The sequence below is a fragment of the Camelus bactrianus genome, chromosome 5 (genome assembly GCF_048773025.1).
Source record: "Camelus bactrianus isolate YW-2024 breed Bactrian camel chromosome 5, ASM4877302v1, whole genome shotgun sequence".
In the NCBI taxonomy this organism is placed as follows: Eukaryota; Metazoa; Chordata; class Mammalia; order Artiodactyla; family Camelidae; genus Camelus; species Camelus bactrianus.
The window spans coordinates 24248938-24270310 of record NC_133543.1 but is presented as its reverse complement, the minus strand read 5'-3'; the positions used below and the strand labels follow the sequence as shown (position 1 = coordinate 24270310).

Here is a 21373-nt window from a genome sequence, read left to right as displayed (position 1 = left end):
AGCATTTGCAGGTAGGTAAGTTATAACAGGGTTTTCTTGCTGCCCCTCACCTTTATATTGATAAGAGAGTTTGGTTTCCAAATGAACCTGAGGGTGGGGACGGGTGACATGAACTGTCTTTGCCCCTACAGTTGGCTCTCTGTGTTTGTGGGTTCTGCACCCATGGGTGCCGAGGGCTGACTGTACTACCCATTTTCTCTACAGGACTTAGCATCCATGGATTTTGGTACCTGTGAAGGTCCTAGACCCAATGCCCCACAGATAGTGAGGGACAGTTGTACTTTGTGCCCCCAGGCATGACCCTGAATACCATTTGTTTGGTACCTAGTTGTCCATACCAGCCCCCCTCCCCTCGGTCACCCCCTAACTGTGCAGGCATGTTTGTGTTTAAAAGCTGCATGCATCACTGTCCTTTTCTGCCTTTCTGATGGAGCTTTTTCAGATAGCTGAGCACTCAGGTCCTCCCCTCCCTCCTCGACAGTGCCAGCCATCGGAAGGTCTACTGGTCAAACTTTCTGTGTCCATCTGGCCACAGGAAGCTCATGTGTCTTTCTGTTTCACACTCATCCGTGCCTCCCTGGTCCACACCCAGATGTGGCTTTGTTCTCGGTGCTGCTCTGCGGCAGACAGAGACCTCAGCCCTGACTCAGCTGAGCCTCCTTTTATGGAGCTGTACCAAATTTTAAACACTGCCCCCCAAAAGGGAAAATCTATAGACTTCAGAGGCCAAATATGTAATGATTTTGAAGGGGAAGAGTGTCACTCTCTTTGACTCCCTAATCCCATTTACTTCAATTTGGTTTACTCATAGCCTTCCTTTTGCATCTGTGAGTTTCTTATAGGGTAATAGGGAATTAGAGGCTCTTGCAACAACTGTGCCCAGGACTGTTGCTTTTGGTTGAACATTTGAGTCTGGGAAGATGGCCCAATTCTGAGGACCTTGCACAGATTTCATCTCAAAAGCAGGAGCATATTGGAGTGGCAGTCCTGGATCTACGTTTGGTTGTTCACACGGACATTTGTGGTCAGACACTGAGTTCCTGCATGTTGTCTCCAAATCACCTTGCTTTCTGTTTATTTTGACAATATACCGTGACTGTCTTTCCTCTAAATGCTTCCTGGAAGTCCTCCTGCTGCAGACTGGGGCCTTGGGCAAGCACCTGGTTGTGGGTGGGTGATTGGGCACTGATTCCAGGGGTGATCCCAGCAGGCAGGCGTGAGGCAGAGGGGAGAGTGAGACAGGAAGGGAGGAGAAGCCGATAGAGAGGTGTGGATTTACGGTCACCCCTGTGATAGGGGCTTGATTCTCTCCCGGCCTCTGAGAAGTATTGGCCATGCCACCCTAATGGGCGGGAGCCCAGGGCTTCCCATGTGGGCTGCAGCTGTAATCTGAGCTGGCCGAGGGGAGGTGGTGTGGCTCCAGGGGCATCGGCTGTACCCCCTAGCTCCCCACAGTCTTTCAGGTGAACCCCTCGCCCCCAAAACCATGGTTAAAAATCCCCACCTATTTACTCTGAGATACTCTTGTATTTGTTCAGCACTGTAGCAAGTCACATGCAGGCTCCTTGATTTTACTGTTCCTCAAATGGGCAGGGTGATAATGGGTGTGTAAGCACTAGCATTTCTCTCTTATGGTGGTGTGTTTGGTGGTGTTGTCAGCTTACACTTCTGATTTGGGGACCAAATCAATAGCTTATTTATAGGCAATTTTATAGGGAAATGTTAGCATTTTGTGACCTTTTTTTTTTAACGGAGGTACTGGGGATTGAACCTAGGACCTTGTGCATGCTGAGCATGCGCTCTACCACTGAGTTATACCCCCACCTCTAGCCTTCTGTGATTCTAATGAGAGACATCAGTGTCATTTAAAGTTTCAGAATTTTCAGGAACTAGCTCCTCCAGGTGAAAGCTTTTAGGGTTACTCATTAATGTGTTTTTCCCAAGTTATAGTATAGCGAGGCTGCAGTATATTCATGTTACTCAGATAATTTAAAGCCATCATTCTGTTTAGAAAACTAGTTGCCCACCTCAATGGATGAATAACTCTTTCTTTCAAAGTGCTCTCTTTCCTTGTTTTCCATTTTTTCTGTCTTACTCTGGGAAATGTCAGCCTTTCAAAGCGTCTGAATGTATAGGTCACGGAGAAGTTGCAGAAATAAGTAAGACCCAGTCAAAAACATGGTGAATCTTTCTTGCCGTCTGACAGCTCTGTAGTAATATAGGAAAGGAAGCTCACTAATTTACACATCGTATTTTGTCCTCCTAATTGGCCAGTAGGTAAATGATGCCTGCCGCTCAGTTCTTCTATCTCAGATATGCAAATCAATCTGTGCCTCAACCCTGTTGATTTAAAATAAAAACCTTTAATGAGCCAGAATCCCCACTGTTGCCTTTAGACCAGAATTCGAAGGTGTCAGGACCTTGGTGATGAAATCAAAGTTGCTGACTCTCAAATGAGGAAGCTGAGGTTGGACGGGTTTTCACTGCTGTCCTGTTCTTCCCCACGTTAGTGGCAAGGATAGATCTAGAACCCAGGACTCCTGAGCCCAGCCCCGGATCAGTGACTCCAGCAGTACTGCTGGTTAAGGTAGAAAATTTTGTACACAAAACTGTGTGGAAAAATTGTGTACGTTAAAATTGACAGAACATCCAGATAAAGAAAACTGTAGCTTGTCTGTGTTTCAAGGCTCAGATGTAGATCTGAGTCCCAAGTGAGCTACAGACGCTTTGTAACGCTGGGCAGCTCATGGACTTCCCCGAGATGTCCTGTTGCCTGAATCCTGCTCTCTCGGCGCTTTTAACTTAACAGATGGCAGTGTTGATAAGTCCACAGGAAGTTCCATGGGAGTTCTCTGTAAGACACGAACTCGTAGCCACCTACCAACGGGTGTTTGCCCCAGGGAATTCCTACCCATAGGACTTGGCCCTAAGACTGCTTCAGGTGGGACATGCTAAATGGTGGGTTTTATCAAGAGTCCCAGATATAGAAGAAAATGCCACAGGATTAAATTAGAAATGTGATCTTTAAAAGTTTACATGTGTTCAGTATCATCTTAATGACACATGGGTGTTCTATCCATCATCTTAATTTATATTGACAATATTTTTGGAAGGAAAGTAGTATTTTTATTGTTCCCATTTTACTTATAAGTAAACTGAGTCTTGGACAAGGGGACGTGAACAGTAGAGCTTGGGTGGAAGTTTTCTCCATTGCTCAGGCAGCAGTCCTGTAACCCACCAGGGAGCATGCCTCCCACCTGTGCCCCTCATCTAGCAGGACAGAAAGCAGATGCTCAGTTCAAACTGGATTCATATGTGCTATCAAGTTTGAGACTTGAGAGAGACCAGCATTTGCTGTCTTATGAAGATTACATACAAGGAAATGTTAAAAATGATACAGCTGGAGGAGGCGCTTTGAGAAGTGTTCTTTTCATTGTAAAAGTATAGCGTACAGAAAAGTGGAAAGGGAAAAAAGTCTATCTCCTCACCATTGTTACTTTATAGTGTATTTCCCACTGAAATTACCACCTTCAGGTTCAGATTTATTTTTGCATATTTCTAATCTGCATACATACAATTTTATATCCTGCTTTTCCACTTACTATTTCATCTGTTGGACACTTTTTTGTTAATGACAAACACAGTCTTAAATAGCACTTAATAGTCTACGGCGAGGGGAGGGTACAGCTCAGTGGTAGAGCGCGTGCCTCCTGGGTTCAATTCCCATACCTCCTCTAAAAATAAATAAACCTAAGTGACCCCCCCTCCCCCATAGTCTACTGAATTTATAGATCACAGTTACTTAAACCCTCCTTTAATGGCACGTTTAACTACTCCTTTTTAAAAAATAAATAATGCTAATATAGGACGCCTACATTCTCCTGAAGAAAGCTTTTTCTTCAGGGATAGATTCCCAGAAGTGGATCAAAGAGCATGAGTAATTTAGGCCAATTACTTTAAATGCTGTAATCAAGTAGGTTAGAAACACTGGAGAATAGGTTACCAAGGAAATGATACAGTATTTTTATAGGGATGAAAAGGAAGAAAAGATTCAATTAACCAAGTCATGCCAATAAGCATGTGTCCTAAGGGCACAGGGCCTCTCATTTTCCAGAGACAGAAGAGTAGTTGGTACCTGATGCCTGCCACACAGAGGAGGGAGTTCCAGAGATGACAAGGAGGCTTCTATTCTTGTATACCTTTTGGGGATCCATTAAAACTGTTCATTCAAGAAGTGGTTTTCTTTGCTTATCTGTGATAGCAGAATTGCCTGCTTTGTGGGATGGACTGAAACTTGTGATTCCTCTCTGTTCTCAGACAGGTGTTCCACAGCGATCCTCACATAGGCAGTGCCCTCCAATTCCAGGGGCTGCTTGTTAGAGGCAGCCTTTTGCTGCCGTGGCCATCAGAGGTTTCCCTTTCAAGAACCTTATATCTGTCAGTTTTGCTCGAGTAACAAACAACCCCCAAATCTCAATGACTTAAACCATAAACATTAATTTCCCAGTCATTTTCCCATTTAAGCTGAGGTTTGTTGGGTCCCTGTGCTGCCTCAGTTCTCATTCCAGGTCTTGGGCTGAAGGAATGGCTCCTCCCTGAGGATTGTTGTTCTTGTGGCCCAGGATGGAAATGAAATAAGGCCAGCCATGTAGAGCTTCTGCTCAAGTGCAGTGTATATGGTGTAGGTCATCCTCACTCACATTCCATTGGCCAAGGCAAGTCATGTGTCCAAGCCTGAGCATGGGCAGGATGCACACTTTCCCTCCATAGAGGTGCTGAAAAGCACGTGGCGAGGGTAGGAATGTGAGATCCAACTGCTGTGAACAGTGATGCAATCTGCCTACTGGGAACTGACCTCCTTGTTTTCTTCTGACATCCATCCATCCATCCTCTTGTCCGCAAAGGTACAGAACCTGGCTGTCTGCATGAACTACTTTGACCTTAGCTTGAGACCGTCTCCAGACACAAAGGACTGCTAACCTAGTATGCCACCTTCAGTGTTACCCTGGCATTCCCCCATCAAGAGGTGGTGTCTCTTTCCTTTTCTTTTAATCTCAGCAGGCTCATGACTCACTATAACCAATATAATACTCTGGAAGGATGCTGCATGACTTCTGAGGCCTGGAAGCTTCTGCCTGATTCTCGGGGAACGCCTGCCCTGGGGGAAGTGTGTAGGAAGGAACCTTAGTTACCCTGAGGGACACTGGTTAGCCACTGTGGTCCAGAGTCCCAGCTGAGTTCAGCCTTCCAGCCATCCCTACCATGGGGTGAATCGTCTCTGAGTTCAGTCCTTGTTATAACTCATCTTGGATTCAAAGACCAGGGGTAGAATATCTGATGACCCCCAGCTTGGGCTGAGTGCCTTGGTCCAAGGCTGGGTGCAGTGGCTGGGTACAGTCCTCCCTGTGAGGAGACTGGGGCCTGAAGGGGGACCAGGGATGCAGGTCAGGCCCAGCAGACGTTCATGGAAGCTATTGCCTGAGTCAGCTGTTGAAAATGCAAATCTAACCATCTTATTCCGTTTTCAAAGTGGTCAGGGGTCTGCATTGTCTTCATAAGAAAGTTTATACAACTTCGGTTATTCTGTGTGGTTCTTCAGCCTTGGCCCCTGCCCACCTCTCTCCAGCTTCTTGGCCAGGATCCTTCAAGGAACCTCCACTCCAGCCTTACTGAGGCACTTGTGATTCTTGAACAAATGATCTCGTCCACTTTCGAGGCTTTAAATACAATCTGGGTGCTGATGACTCTCAGTCTATGTCCTCACTCGAACTTTTCTCTGAAACTAAACTCGTCTCTAATGGCCTTCTCAGCACCTCCACTTGGATGCCTGACAGATGTCTCAAACTTAGTGTGTCCAAAACCAAACTTCTGATCGCCCCCCTCCCCTCAAACCCTGCTCCTGCAGTCTCCCTGTCTCGGCAGACGGCAGCTCATCCCTCACTTTCCTCAGGTCAAAACCCCCGAATCATTCTTCAGTCTTGTTTATTTCATACTATACAGTAGCAACACTTGTCAACGGTACCCTCAGAATGTATCCCTGAACAGACCAAGACTTGAAACGGAATATATCCAGAGACTCACCTCTCCCATGCTTCAGTCCTGACCCAAGAGACCATCATTTGTCACTTTCTCACCTGTGTATCAGTTGTCACTCTCGCCCCTGAGTGTTACAACAGCCTTCCAACTGCTTTCTCTGTTTCTGCTTTTGCCGAGCGAGCGGCAGCAGTCCTGTTAGAACTTGTCACGCCATGTCACCCTCAGGTCAGTGCCTCTGGTGGCTCCCCATTCTTGTAAATAATCCTTCCAGTGGCTGTAAGGCTATGTGCCCGTCACCGGCTGCTTTCACCTCTACCATCTTCCTCCTTCCTCTTCAGCCTTGATGATGTTCCATCAAGTCAAGCAGACTTTTGTCGCAGAGCTTTGCTCCTCTGTCTGCCTGGATGTGCTTCCCCCATCTCTCTGCATGACTTGCTCCCAGGATGGTGCCTGGCACGAAGCAGGTTTGCAGGGAACCTGTGCTAACTGAATGGATTCCGACCTCCTAGATATGCTTTCCCAGGAACATACTGTTCTACCAGGCTAACCTCTTTGGTTCTTTCAAAGTTAACTTCAGTCTCAGCTTCTCTGGGGATATTCCTGTATGCTTTAAATGCCCTCTTTCCTACTCTGAGGGAAAGGGCTATGTCTTGTCTTTGTGTCTAGTGCATCATAGGTTTCTTGGCATCTGGTAGACCCTCAGTAAATATTTCCCTCAATCTCAACATTGGTGTAGTATTTATTTATTTCAATAGGTGGTACATGTACATTGTTTACAAAATATATAATAAGCATGTAGGGTATATATGGAAAAGCATGCTTCTGTTCCCCAGTGTTTTCTGCAGAGGCTGTTACCACTCTTTTTGGGTATCCCCCTGCATGTAGAACACTTGTCTATTCTATGCATAGATAAGTAAACATTCAGTATATGTTTAAGAAAAAACTGAAATTGGTGCACAGATAATTGACCTGACAATGCACTTAAATGGTTCACTTTGAGTAACCAGTTTGCTTGATAGTAAGATTTCTTGTTCTCCTGAGAAAGAGCTTTGCCTGAAATTCCTTTTTATTTATTTTCATTTTTTTATGGAGGTACTGCGAGTAGAATGCAGGACCTCATGCATTCACTCTACCACTGAGTTATTACCAACCCCCACCCCTCTGAAATTCCTTTTTAAATCTCCCTAAAACCCACCAGTCCACTTGTCTTATTCACTGTTTTCAACCTAGTGAAGTATCAGCACGTCTGCCCAGATCTCACGAGAACTGGTAGGAACCAGCCCCCGCGCCCACCTCCACGTCTCCTGCCCTATTCTAGCATCATCTCTTCCCAGGATCATGTTGTTACTGTTACTGAACTAAGTCGCATGGACCCTGCTCAGGACCAAGCCCTAGCCAAGGCCCTCTGCTTCGGAGGGGAAGGTGCTTTTTCTGCTTGGGTTTGTGCAGCCTAAAACGAAACCGGAGCTGAGATTGAAGCAGTGCACACTTTATTCAGTGGCCAGAGGATGGAGAAGTGGGCACTGAGTTCACAGATCAACTTCTGGCCCACCAGGCAAGAGGGATTTAATTTTACAGAGTGAAGACAAGGGGAGGAGGAGTGAGGCTGGTGATGGGGGGGGGGTGTGGGCGTTGGTCTACCTGGGAAGGGGCAGGGCTTTCTGAGGGAGTGGGCTGCCACCTTCTTTGTATCCCTTTTTGGTCCTTGACTTCCGGTCATGACCGCGGTAGTGGTTCGTTTAATATGCTATTTTAGGAAAATCCATGTATAATGAGACTCATGGTCAGTTGGAGGGCAGATTCGTCGCCGTCTTGGTTCCAGCTGGTTCCATCTGGTTTTGGTTTTTCCCTCTTCTACCTTCCTTTCTTCTCTCTTCAAGATGTATGCTAACTCCGGTTTAAGGCAGGAGTTGACAGCTTTTGAGCCAGGATCTGGTGCCGGCAGCATTCCCTTCCCTCTGGTCTCCCTGCTTCCACCCGTGTCCCTCTTTGGTCTGGTCTCATCCAAGCAGCTGGAGTGATGCAGTTTAAACGGGAGTCATTGCTCTGCTTCATCCTGGTTTCCTGTCCTGCTCGGAGTAAAAGCCCAGGGCCTGAGCATGACTGGAAGGCCCTGTGTGGCCACCATGCTCCAGCCACGTGGGTCCCATCACTGTTCATGGAATGTGCTGCGTCCCCTCCTGCGTAGGTGCCTTTGCTCTCTGTCCCCTCTGGCCAGAGTGCCCTCCCAGGTAGCTGCACAGCTCACTGCCCCATCTCTTTGGTTAAATGCCACTTCCTTAGGGAGAAGCTTGACTACTGTGTGTTAAATAACTCCCCCCCATTAGTCTCCTTTATGCCGCTCTGTTTCTATGTAGAATGTGCTTATTTCTTCACGTGCTCATTGTCTGTCTCTCCCCACGTAAGTTCCATGAGAACAGGTAGTTATTCACGTTCTTGTTCACTGCTAAATCCTTGCACCAGAACACAGTAGGTGTCAGTCAGTGTTTGTAGGTGGATTGAAAGAGCCTGGGCCCACGAGTCTCCGCATGCACCCACTTGCAGTGTATACTGAGAGGAGACTTCCTGGGTGGGGTCTGGCAGTCGTTAGAATGGCTGTTGCCTGTTCCTTTCTCTCCTTCCATCTCTCGACACCGCCCCCCACCCCCAACCCCCACCAGAAAGCAACGTGAGGCCTAGGGGCCCAGGAAAATGGCCCTGGGAGGCCGGGCTCAGACGAGGCGTCTTCAGCTAAGCCCTGTGTGTCCGGCTGTCCGGACATCCCTCCGCAAGCTTAGCAAGTCCCACGCCAGACTCGTTACCAGCTCTCCTGTTCCAGCATCATTCCTCCTGCTTTTGGATGTGCCACTACCTCCTTCCTTCTGGCCATTCTCAAAACCAGGGTTTTCCTCTCATCCTTCTCTGCTCTCCATTCGGGTACCAAGTTCCACCAATTCTGCCTTCTCGAGGTCTTCCTGTACTGATCGCTCTCAGCTGTCATAGCTGCTCTGCAGGGGCTCATCGCTTGTTTTCTTGGCTACTAACGTTGTCTTTGCCTGTAGTTTCCTTCCCTTCGATCCCTCCCAACCCTGACTCCAGTCAGAGGGTCTTTGTGAAGCCCACATCACAGCATGGGCCTCCTTTGCTCAAAGTCCTGCGGTAGCTTCCTGTCACCGCCGCAGGCCTGCTCGTCCTCAGATGCCTGTGTTCCGTCTTGATGATTTTGCCCTCTCCCATGTACCACCTACTCTGTTATTTACTTAACATTTATTTAAATATAATCCTGCTTAACTTTCTTTCTAGGCAATAATATCCTTGCAGGCATGGGCTGATAATCCCTTTTTGTCTAATGTACGTTAAAATACGTAACTGTTAAATACGATACACTGGTCCTTGCACCATCTATGCCCCACTGTGCCTACATGGGTGTTGTGCCCGCCATCTTGAGGGGACTTCCAGGACACAGGGGCCCTTCCACGTGTGGCCCTTGCATTGTTGCTCCCCTAGCCAGAGATGCTCCAGGAAGAGCAGCTCCACTTGGAATTTCCATGGATGCAGGACCACACAGTGTTACGTCTTCACACGTTTGCCTAAGAAGTTCCCTCTGCCTGGAGCACGCTGCCCTCCCAGGATTTCTCTGCTTCGTGGTACATGTCCAGGCTTCTAGGTCAGCCTTAAATGTCCCGCTGCAGGGTCAGCCTTTCCCCCACTCGGTCCCTAGGTTGAGTTTCATCACTTTGGTCCCTTTCTTCATTTTGTCCCTTGTTCATTGTCTGTTTCCACATTCCCAACTAATGCCTGTCCGGTAATGATTCTCTGGCTTCCCATCCCAGATTTGTGCTCTCAGGAGGCTGGGAATAGATTTTATTTGCCTTAGCCTTGGCTTGTAGACCTTGAAATGAGAATGAATGCAGTTACCCCGGTGGAGCAGGAGACGTGCCTGGGATTGGTGGGCGTTAGATGAGGACAAGAGCGAGACCTGGCAGGTACACCTGTGAGCTGGGTGTTCATGGAGGGAGGGAAATGCTGCGTTGATTGAAGAAAGGTACCGAAGGCACGGTGCCCCCTCGTAGTTTCTTAGAGCAGTCACTGCAGGCCCACATAACCTTCCCTGATGGTGATGAGTGGCTCCTAGGTGTCTTTCTCTCTCTCTCTCCTTGTCTCCTACCCACCCCCGCCCCTAACACACACACTTAGGTGAGCCTCTGTATTTTCAGCCCACCCATTGCAGCTGCACTGTCCAATATGGAAGTCACTAACTGCATTTGACCGTGAAATGTTAATGAATTAAAAGTAGTTAAAATTTCAGTTTTGCAGTTGCATTAGCCACACATGACTCGTGACTACCCCATCGGACAGCACAGAATAGAAAACTTCCAGCATCATAGCAAATTTTATTAGACTGTGCTGGTCTGGAATCTCCTTCTTGAACAAATACCCCATGTTGACTTTTGTTCCTTAAATTGAAGCCAGGGAAGAAGTTCTATGGAAATGAGATTTCACTTGGGTGGGCTGAGTCAGCTGGTGTATTATTACAGATAAAAGCAAAGGGCCATTTGCTGAGTGAGGAGAGCTCCTTAGCGGTTCCATAGTGAGGAGATGGATGATCTTACCATGGACAGGGTTTGACCATGTGCCCAAAGAGCTCTGGCCTAAGTGACCATCCCTGGTCCAAGCCACTCTCCCCCTCACCACAACCTGTTTGTAAAGCTGCAGATGGATGAAGTTGTGGAGAAAGACAGAGGAGAGACGTGAACAAGGGCAGAGAGAGGAGATGGGGTGGAGAGCCTGGGAGACCCCAGCAGGTAAGATGAGTGGGAACGGAGAGAGGAGAGGAGGGAACTCCTGCAGCAGGAGAGGAGGTGGATGTTGGTGGTGATGGAGGGAAGGAGGCAGGGAGTCTGGAATAAAATGGTGACAGTTTGGTATGGCCGATACAGAGAATGAGAAATGGCTCAGAGCACTCTCTGCACACTTTCTCCTTCCCTTTGTCCTGCCTCCTAACTGATTTTGTTTATTGCTTTATTTAAAATGGCAGAATACATGGAGTGAAAGAGGACGCAGCACTAGAAACCGTGCGTCCCCAAGTACCACGTGTACTCGCCACTTGACTTCCATTTTTCATTATTTCACGTTTGCTTGAACAGCATCCCAGATTACAAGTGCTTTGGAGACTAGGGTGAAAGATATAAATAAAACATTCGTACTGTAAGCTGTGGATTGAATTGGTGAAGTGCCAGGGCTACTGTGTTTTAGATCTTTTATAAATTAGGGGATGACTAGAGAAGCTTCTCTTTGGAAGATAACTTAGAATTGGTGTGGTAGGACCCAGGCTTTGTTAATGTGAATCACAGGCCTATAAACTTGCAGTTGACAAGGGCCCAGACTTCCAGCCTTCTACCGTTCTGGATGTGAGTGGGTCTGTCTGCCAATAGATTTCGCTCTTACAATTTCGGAGGCAAAAGTGAATGCTGACTGCAGGCTTCTTCCGGGATTTACAGTGCTGTTCACTCTTAGCAGCTTGCGCTCTTTAGCAGAAGGACAAAAAAGGTGCCAGTGGCTTTAACTGTTTCTTCGGATTTTACCAGTCTCCTTTCAGTTGTGAAGTGAGTCTTTGTCACGTCTAATGCTGCAGTGGTTCTTAAACTTCAGTGAGCATCAGAAAGCCTTACTAAAGCACGGATTGCTGGGCCCCACCCCCAGGGTTTCTGATTCAGTAGGTCTGGGGTAGACTCTGGAATTTTCCTTTCTAACACGTCCCCAGGTGGTGCTGAGGACTGCTGGTCCGTGGAACACATTTTGACAACCCTTGGCCCTGTGGGAATTTAAACGCAGCTTTAATCTGGGTTGGTTGGGAGATTATGTGGAAGGGTGTGGTAGTTCATTTGCCTCTTTCTTTTTTTGAAAAATTCAATTAAACTTTATTTTACTATTTTTAATTGAAGTATATGTGATTTACAATACTGTTTTAATTTCAGGTATACAGCACAGTGATTCGTCTTGTGTTTTTTGTTTCTGTAGATTATATTCCATTATAGGTTATTACAAGATACTGGGTATCATTCCCGGTGCGATCCAGTAAACCCTTGTTGCTTCTCTGTTTTAGACAAGGTTGTAGTAGTTTGTGTTTAGGAAAGGGAAAATCATGACAGGACAGACAAGGATGGAGTAAGGATTGAAGATCACTTCAATAAGCCAGCAGGTGGATTAAAAAATAATCAAAAACATTGTAAAAGCTATCATTTGCCTCTTTGTGACTCAGTGTTTTCCTCCCCTGGGATGTGGGCTGGAGGGGAGGAGAAGTCTTTGTTTACCCCAGTGACCTGGCTCCTCACTGCTGTCAGGCAGCGGGCACACCGCCCTCTCCAGGTGAAGGCTGCCCGTGTGCTGATGGAGCAGGTGCCCTCCCCTGCTCCCCGTCCCTTCTCCCCCAAACCAGGAAGCAGCTCACCCTTGCTGATTCAAAAGCAGCCGTACTTGCAGTATTTGCTCCTGACCCCAATTTTTCGCTGTATCCTGGAGACTGCTGCAGTCCCAGGGCAGTGGTGGTGTGAGGCCACGTGGATGCTCAGAGCCTTTAAGTGGCTGGATAGGTGACCCAGGGAGTCAGGAGACCTGGCTTCTATTTCTGGGTTGACTTCAGACTCCTTGGTGACCTTGGGCAAGTCTCCGAATCCTTGACTTGCCATTCGACTCCTTGTTTTTATGAATCATACCTCTTCCCCGGGCCCTACCCCCCAATCCATAAAATAGCAGAAAAACAAAAAAACCCCAGGTCTGGTGAGTGGCCACCAGGGCATTTATGAGCTGATGTGCAGAACTCTGAGTGCCCGAGGAGAAAGCTGCTGTGTAAACACAATATATTATTAATAAAATGTTTTAAAAAATTGCATCACACCCTCTGCTAATAATAGCTGCTTTCGACTGTGGGAGCTGCTCTGACACCCAGGTGTCCAGCAGTGTTGAAGGAGGGGTGACTGTGGCTTTTGAATTGGCAACACATTTAAAAGAAGATGCAGATAAGTTTTTAAAACATTTTTGAGCATGTTCGTAGGTATTGAGCACACTTGTGAAGAAAATGTGACAGTTCTATAAGATTCAGTGTGAATCAACCAGATCATCAGTTTCTTTTGATTTTTTTTCATGACATTTCAGAGTTGTTTTACAATGTGGGCTACTCCACAGGCATTTTGGCTGACATGTTGGGAGTCTCTTTCCTCTTCCCGTCCCCACTGGTAAGCGGTTGATGCCCCTTTGAACTCCGTTGGGGGGTGGGTGCTCACGAATCAGCCAGTAATTACTCGAGCATTTAAGGATTACATCCACTCTGCAGATGCAGAAAGGGGGACCTGCTATGTGCTGCTGTAGATACTGAGATAGAAGAATATGGTTCCGGCCCTTAAGGGATTATCGGTAGTTTTGATTAAGGATATGTAAGCAAATATCATGTAAGGGACACCACTGCGTCTTTTATATTCATCTCCTTAACAAAATCCAACAAGTGCCAAACCCACTCTTTGTGCATTCTGTGCCTGCAGTGACCTGGAGAAAGCTGGGTTCCTGCAGCATCACTTTTCCCTGTCAGGAAGCAGCTCAGACATGTGCTCCTTTCCCCAGAGGAGTTTGGAGGTGGGGACTTCTGAGGATGCTGTGACTGATTGTCTGTTGAGGGTCTAGCACCCAGGCGGCTGCCCTGTTCCTGTCTCAGGGGAAGAAGGCTGCTCGGGTAACAGGTCCACCGCATGTCTCTCAGGGGCCACTAGACCCTTCCTTCCTCACCAGCTGGGGTGACTGCTCCCTCTCTGCCTTCTGTCTAGACAGTTGTGGCTTATTACCCCACAGTGGATGCACCCTAAGGACGGGGCCTCCCCTGGGTCTAGACGTGGACCTCTCAGCCCTGGTGCACATGGGAATTGCGTGGGGGAGCTTTTAAACCAGTACAGATGTCCGGGTTCACTCTCAGAGATTCTGATAAAATTGAACTGGAGTGGTCTCTGGGCCACTGTTCAAAAAAAAAATTCCCCAGGTGACTGTTACATGCCTTCAGGGTGGAAAAGCTGAGTTGGGGGCTGAGTTTATCCGAAAGGGTGAGTCAGAGGGACTCTGCTAGTTCCTTGGGACTTTTTTTTAACGGAGGCTTGACTGTTAGGCTCTTTTCCGGAACCAGCACCTCTCACTGTCCCATAAGCCTGCAGGTAGGAAGGGTTACTTCGAGTACCAGGCACAGCGGGCCCATGGTCATCTTCCCGGCGGCACGGCTGGGACTCGGGACAATTGCTTTGGGAGCATGGGTCCCCCCAAGCCCTGGCATCCCCGTCCTGCCCTCCAGTCACTAGAGGGCTCTCCAGTAGGCCACCTCCTTCCTGCATGACTCCCCTCTCGACTGTGGCCCTCGTCCCCATCGCCCCGCCAGGACTGTGGTCACCAGCCCTGGGCGCCCTGCCTACGTTAGCCTTCTTCATTCCTGCTGCTGCATCCCATGTGTTTTGTGCCTGCATTATCTTTTCCTGCCTCGAGCGTGTGTTTCCCCCCAGGCTCCTTATGGGGATGTGTGGTCCCCGTGGCGGATCATCTACTTGGTATATTGGGCCCGGATTTCCTTCTGCTCAGGTCTGTCTGAAGAGCCCCAGCCTGTTGTCCCTATGTCTCTGTGTTCTTTTGTGTTTCACCCCAGCCCTCAATGATCTCTTCTCTTTGTGTTTTTGGAAGAATAAAACCTACAACCAGTGGGTTCATTTGAAGCCTGCTGATTGGACTCCAGGCAGCCTTGTTTACCTGCTTGCTTCTGACTTTTGGCTTCGGAGGAACGTGTCTGTCTCTGGGTTGGTTAGGATTCTAAGTAGGTGCCACTTCAGGCCATTTCTGTTAGTCCAGAGAAGGGAATCCAAGCTGGGTAATGAAAAATGATTTTATTTAGTAGCTGGGGAAGAGGGCTGAGGAGACCACCAAATGGCGGAGACCTGAGGCTGGGACAGGAATGATGTAGGACTGATTGTGGTCATTCTTGTATCTTTTTTCTCCTTTCTTTCTCTTTTCATTTTCAATCTGTATTGTGATCCTTGTATTAATATCATTTCCTCATGTTTACTTTCATTTTCTTTCTTTCTTTCCTTTCGTTCCTTCCTTTCCTTCCTTTCTTTCCTTTCTTTCCTCTCTCCCTCCTGCGGGTGGTTTTCTGCATCCCAAGCCCCATAGACTTCCTCCCAGCTCCCACCCGACACCCCTGGCTGCTTACCCTCTGGCTTTACCCTTGGCCTCATCCTGAACTTGCTCCTGCCTCCTCCAGTGCTGGGTGGGGGTCTTGGTTGACCTCATCCTTCCTTCTTTACTCTCTTTTCTTTTTAAAGCATCGCTCCCCCCTGCCGTGAACACTCGTCTTTTGTGGTTACCACATCATTCCTTCTTTTTATCTTTGGGAAGAATCCAAAGGTGTCTATCCTCGCATTTCATCAGGAGACATCCAGGGTGGGCTTTTCTTTCCTGTGTTTAAGCCAGCATGAATGTGTAACGTTTTTATGCTCTGGCCATGATCTCCTTTCATCTTCAGGTAGGAAATATTATTCCCATTTGACAGGTGAGGACTTAGAGGCTAAGAGAAGACCAAGATCAAGGAACAGGTTAAGTGGTAGAGCTTGGGATGCCTCATACCAGAGCCTCCACTCTTTGCTGTTAAACTCCGCATCCCCCAGCTGGAGGAGGAGTGAAATGTTGCGTTGCGAGGTGCAGGTGCGGGGTGCATCTCATGGCCTTGAAGACCTTTCCATGGTCATATTCATGGGATGCTGTGTAGGATGGTGAGCCCCTTTCCCACAGGGCTGATTTGGGTGATAAAATGCTGACCTGTATCCTCCTAGAGATGATTCAGTGTCAATTCTGAGATGGGGTGGTCGTGGTGGGAGTGGTCAATTCTGGTGGGTCCCAATGCCTTGGGTGTGTCCCTGTCACTGTGTAAATCCGCATGTGGCGTTCTCCTAGTTAAGATTCTCAACGTTTTGTTTCCTTGCAGAGCCTGTGTCATCTTGGGGGTGATATTCCTGCTGTCATCCATATGCATAGTGGTCAAAGCCATCCATGACCTCTCCACGAAGCTGCTCCCAGAAGTGGTAAGGTTCTTCTCTTTTCTTGAGTCTTCACTGTGGGCACCAGCCTCCGGCGTTACCTCTCACTATGGATAGACTGGGGGGAGTTGGGCAGGAGGAGAGAAAATAGACAGTATTTTCCAAGCCCAGAAGAATTCATTGCAGAATGTGAATGACTTGGCAGAGAGAAGCATGGGGCAAGAGGAAAAGATAGTTGAGCTGGTCCTGGCTTCTGTGTCCCTCTTCCTACATCTTTTGACTACTTTGAAAGTCTTTTACATAAAGAGAAGTGGGGTGACTTTTGTTTGGCAGAGTGACCCGATCTGTGTTGTTTGCATCTGTTGTTCTGCATCCATTCAGTGATTATTATAATAAGAATTATATTTTTCCTTTGTACTTCATTTCAATACATAAATCTATTCATATTAGGTTCTCTGGAACCACTGACATTCAGATGCAGAAACTGACACAATTTCATATTAAAGTGTGTCTTTGACTGCTTTGTTTTCTGGGGGAGAGGCATGATCTGCATTCTGATTCTTTTTTTCCTCCCTCTCGTTATGAATGCTGTGATGAGAAATATTTTTCCAGCCACCTGTCAGGCTATCTTCATAGAAGGCAGCCGATTGATCTATCAGGAGATGAAGATGCTGCCGTTACAATGATTGTCTATACAGACATACCTCAGAGATATTGCAGGCCTCCACTGTAAAGTGAATATCGCAATAAAGTGAGCTGCACAGATTGTTTGGTTTCCCAGAACACATAAAAGTTATGTTTACACTGTGCAGTTTATTAAGTGTGTAGAAGCATTATGTCTAAAAATATTCATAAACCTTGAGTAAAAACACTTTATTGCAAAAAATGCTAACCATCATATGAGCCTTCGGCTAGTTGTAATCTTTTTGTAATAGTAACAACAAAGATCACTGATTGCAGATCACTGTACCAAATATAATAGTAAAAAGGTTTGAAATATTGCAAGAGTTACCAAAATATGACACGGGGACAAGAGGTGAGCAAATGCTATTGGAAAAATGGCGCCAATGGACTTGCTTGATGTAGGGTTGCTGCAAACCTTCAATTTGTAAAGAAATGCATTATCCGCAAATTACAGTAAAGCAAAGCATGACAAAATGACGTTTGCCTGTGTACAAGTTGCATAGTGATTTAGTGCAAAAATACAGGCTCTTCTTTTAGGATATGACTTGATTTGAGTTTGCTATGTGTACCATCTTATGTAAATCCTAAATTATAAGACCTTTAATTTCACTTTTAGAAAAATATATGTCAATCCTCCTGGGGGTGATGGATTTGTGTGTGTGTGTGTGTGTGTGTGTGTGTGTGTGTGCGCGCGCGCGCGCGCGTATGCATGCGCATGCGTGCTTATAGGGAAAATTAAATTGAAGTAGGACATTACAGTGCATTTAGTTGAGCTATTAAAATGACTGCTTTAAATTACCCTCCACTCCCCTATTTGAAACTGAGATTAGAGCCATTCCTTCAGTAATTCCTCAGGTTCTTAATTGTTATTTATCATCACAGCTGGCCAGGAGCACGTTCTTTAACATCTCAGTGACAGGGAGGAAAGGTGGATATCAGGGGAGGAGTGTACCAACCTATGGACTTTCGTCTTTTTCAGCAGAGCTAGCTCAAGCAAATAATCCCATGTATGATTCTCCGTGCTCTCCATCTCACATTTGTGCTGTCTCACCCTGGTCTTCCTGGTTGCCTGGGATCCTGGCTTTTTCCATCCTTTTCCTCCATCAGACTGGCTACCCTGTGTTCCATTCCATCAGAATCTGAAGCTTAGGTAAAATGTAGACGTGAAAGTATTGTGTGATTAATTAGGATGTTGGTCGAATAACATCTCTGCATGTTACAGGGGATGGAAATCTGACTCCACTCCAAGAAATGTTTTTTTTTTTTTGGTATTTATATATATTTTTATTGAGGCATAGTCAGTCTACAATGTTGTGTCAGTTTCTGGTGTACAGCATAATGCTTCAGTCATACATGAACATACATGTATTTGTTTTCATATTCTTTTTCATCATGAGTCACCACAAGATACTGAATATTGTTCCCTGTTCTATATAGTATGAACTTTTAAAAATCTATTTTATATATATTAGTATCTGCAAATCTTGAACTCCCAATATTTTCCCCCCACCCCCGTAACCATAAGTTTGTTTTCTATGTCTGTGAGTTTGTTTGTTTTGTAAACAATTTCGTCTTTTTTTTTTTTTTTAAAGATTCCACATATATAAGTGATATCATATGGTATTTTTCTTTCTCTTTCTGGCTTACTTCACTTAGAATAACAATCTCCACGTCCATCCATGTTGCTGCAAATGGTATTATTTTTATGGCTGAGTAGTATTCCATTGTATAAATACACCACAACTTCTTTATCCAGTCATCTGTCAATGGACATTTAGGTTGTTTCCATGTCTTGGCTATTGTAAATAGTGCTGCTATGAACATTAGGGTGCATGTATCTTTTTGAATTAAGGTTCCCTCTGTGTATATGCCCAGGAGTGGGATTGCTGGATTGTATAGTAAGTCTATTTTTAGTCTTTTGAGGAATCTCCATACTGTTTTTCATAACAGCTGCACCAAACTACATTCCCACCAGCAGTGTAGGAGGGTTCCCTTTTCTCCACACCCTCTCCAGCATTTATCATTTGTGGGCTTTTGTATTATGGTCATTCTGACTGGTGTGAGGTGATACCTCATTGTAGTTTTGATTTGCATTTAAGAAATGTTTCTTGATAGGAATTTTCAGCCCTAGGCTAGTTGACACATTCATCTATTTAGGCATTAAAAATTAACCTGCAGCGAGGCTCACTGGATATGGAATGGATAGCTGTGTCACGAACCCTTGTTCGTGGCCCTCCTGGTTTTTGTCTTGATAGCCGAACCATTTTTAACTGGTAGCAGTCTCATGTCCTTCAGTGCAGATACTCCTAAGACAAGAAGTTCACTGACTTCAATTCCACAGCAAGGTATAATGTCTAATACTGCCCTGGATGAGGTTGGAGAGGGTGAGGCTCTCCATGATTGTACCATTGTATCTTTTCTCAGTCCCATTGTGGGATTTAAAAATCACACCCATTTATGGCCATCTCATCAGAACCCTGAGGAAAAGATGGAAAGTGTTACTGTTGTTCTGTTTTTGAAGCCTTCAGAGTTAGGGAAGGGTAACAAAGGCATGTGATCTGCCTCCAGAGGGGAGGCCTTCTAATCAGCCGAGTGGCACATGGCAGCCAGGCAGATGCTGTCTGGTGGCATCTGACAGTCCCAAATCTTTGGGATCCCACTCTTTGCTCTAGAAGTCTGGGGAAGCCAGCAGGCCACAGCTAGACCCCCGACCCCTGGCCAGCATTCATTCAAAATGAGTGTCTGTCCACGATGCCTCACCTAAATTAGCAGTCACAAAGTCAGGGGCTTAGAGAAGCCAGTCCTGGGAACAGGGGAAACTGCTGGGTCTGGGGTAATGTGTGCCCGGGGGAAGGGTCGGCCCTCTCTTGGAGTTACCGTGTGGGAATGTGGACCCAGTGTTGTCAGATCTTCCACATTTTTAAGAGAAAGTGGAAACCTATGTTTACTGTGAAATAAATTGGCAACTAATTATAAACAGTGTTGGAGACCCTGCTTGGGAGTGGGTGGTCAGTTTCCTGCCGACCAAATGCAGCATGTGTCTGGTGGCTGCCCCTGGTTCGTGGAGGGTGAGACCAGGGAGACTGGTGTTTTAGGGCCTGGATGCCGTGAATTTAGGTCCAGGTCATAGCTTCACCCTTTCCCTCAAGTGCAGAATTGCCTTTCGTTACAGGATTTCTATCAAGTTGTTACTGTGGGTTTGTCGGAAGCAGCAGTTTTCCTACCCCAGCCTGTGCCCCAGGGGCTTTCTTTTTAATGTCAACTGCGCGGTTCTGAGTGTTAATCATTGCAAGAATGGGTGAGCTTTGAATAAGAAAGCTGTACAGTTAGGAATTTCCCACCTGTGAAGTCAGCTGGCCCTGAGCCATGACGTCGCCTGTCTGCGGGCAGTTGTGCTGGAGAAGTCAGGCCCGCCCAGCTCTGGGGGGAGCCCAGGGACAGGCATCCATGGCAACTGCTTCATGAGCAAAAGGCATGTAAGTCTGCTCCCTGGCAATCTGCACGTGGTCACGTTGGATCGTTAATGAGACAGATTCCAAAAGAGCCTCTCAGAAACTCTGTATGAATGATGGTTCTTGAAGTTGGGGAGAGTGGGTAGGGCCACAAATGTGTCACCGAGCAGGACCCTGTGGGGCCTTCCTGGTCAGACTCCTCCCCCATGTCCTCTGCTGTAGCTCCTCTCTGAAGTACCCAGATCATAGTACCTCATGTACAGTTTCTGAGTTTTTCTGATGCTGAAAACCACCACCAAAGGAAAGAAATTCACCACTTGAGCACGTGGCCCCAGATCTGGCTTCTAGGGATTGGTCATGTTGACCGCTCTGTTCCCTCTAGATCAACCAGTCAGAGGCTTGTGCACGAGCTGATCCCGAACCTGCGACCCCCTCCCTCACCTGGCCTTTAATGATGCTTTCTTGAAACCCTTCAGGGAACTCTCTCTTCCTCGCTGGGCCCTGCAATAAACCTTTCTCTACTCTAAACTCTGACGTCTCGGTTTGTTTGGCCTCACGGTGCGTTGGGCACGCGAGCTCTCATCAGTGACAATAGTGGCAAGAGTTCTGGCCTTAGGTCTGTGCGCTGCTCTGACAGGAGCACCATCATCTACCTGTTCTTACAGCCGCCACACCCTGCTTTGGTCGGTCAGAAGGGACAGGTGGTATGCCTTTCCTTTTTGGGTGACGGGGGACTCTGAAAGCGGAAGTGATCTTCCTGAGCTGGCTGGTGGCACTGCCTGGATTTGAACCCTTGTCTCCTGGTCCAGGGCTGTCCGGGCTTGTGGGACACTGTTCACTGTCTTTTCAGCCTGGACGTGCTGTCTTACTTCTTTTTATATATATATATATGTATTTATGTATATATATTTATTTTTATATGTGTGTGTGTATTTTTTTATTATTTATTTTTATTATTATTTTATTACATGTATTTTACTATTATTATTATTTTTCCTTTTCTGACTTCTCATACTCAGAGGGGGGTGCCCAGGCCCCCAGCTGGTCCCATCCCTGGCTTTTCCGGCTATTGCTGCTCCCCCTACCCCTTGCCACACAGGCCCCTTGGACTCTGTGCCTGTGACCAGGGTGTTGCGCCCATTCCTTTGTCTCTTGAAAAACCCG

The 21373-nt window shown here is 46.8% G+C and overlaps 1 protein-coding gene across 8 annotated transcripts in view; it reads left to right on the top strand.

Moving 5' to 3' along the window:
- TMEM163 (transmembrane protein 163) overlaps positions 1-21373 on the top strand; it is a 214754-nt gene that overhangs the window by 155955 nt on the left and 37426 nt on the right. For all 8 annotated transcript variants that reach the window (XR_012506973.1, XM_074363557.1, XM_074363553.1 and 5 more), the window contains one exon: positions 16022-16118. Coding sequence is in view for 7 of the 8 variants with exons in the window: in XM_074363557.1 (XP_074219658.1) it covers positions 16022-16118 (97 nt within the window). In the remaining variant the exon portion in view is untranslated. The remainder of the gene's footprint in view (positions 1-16021; positions 16119-21373) is intronic.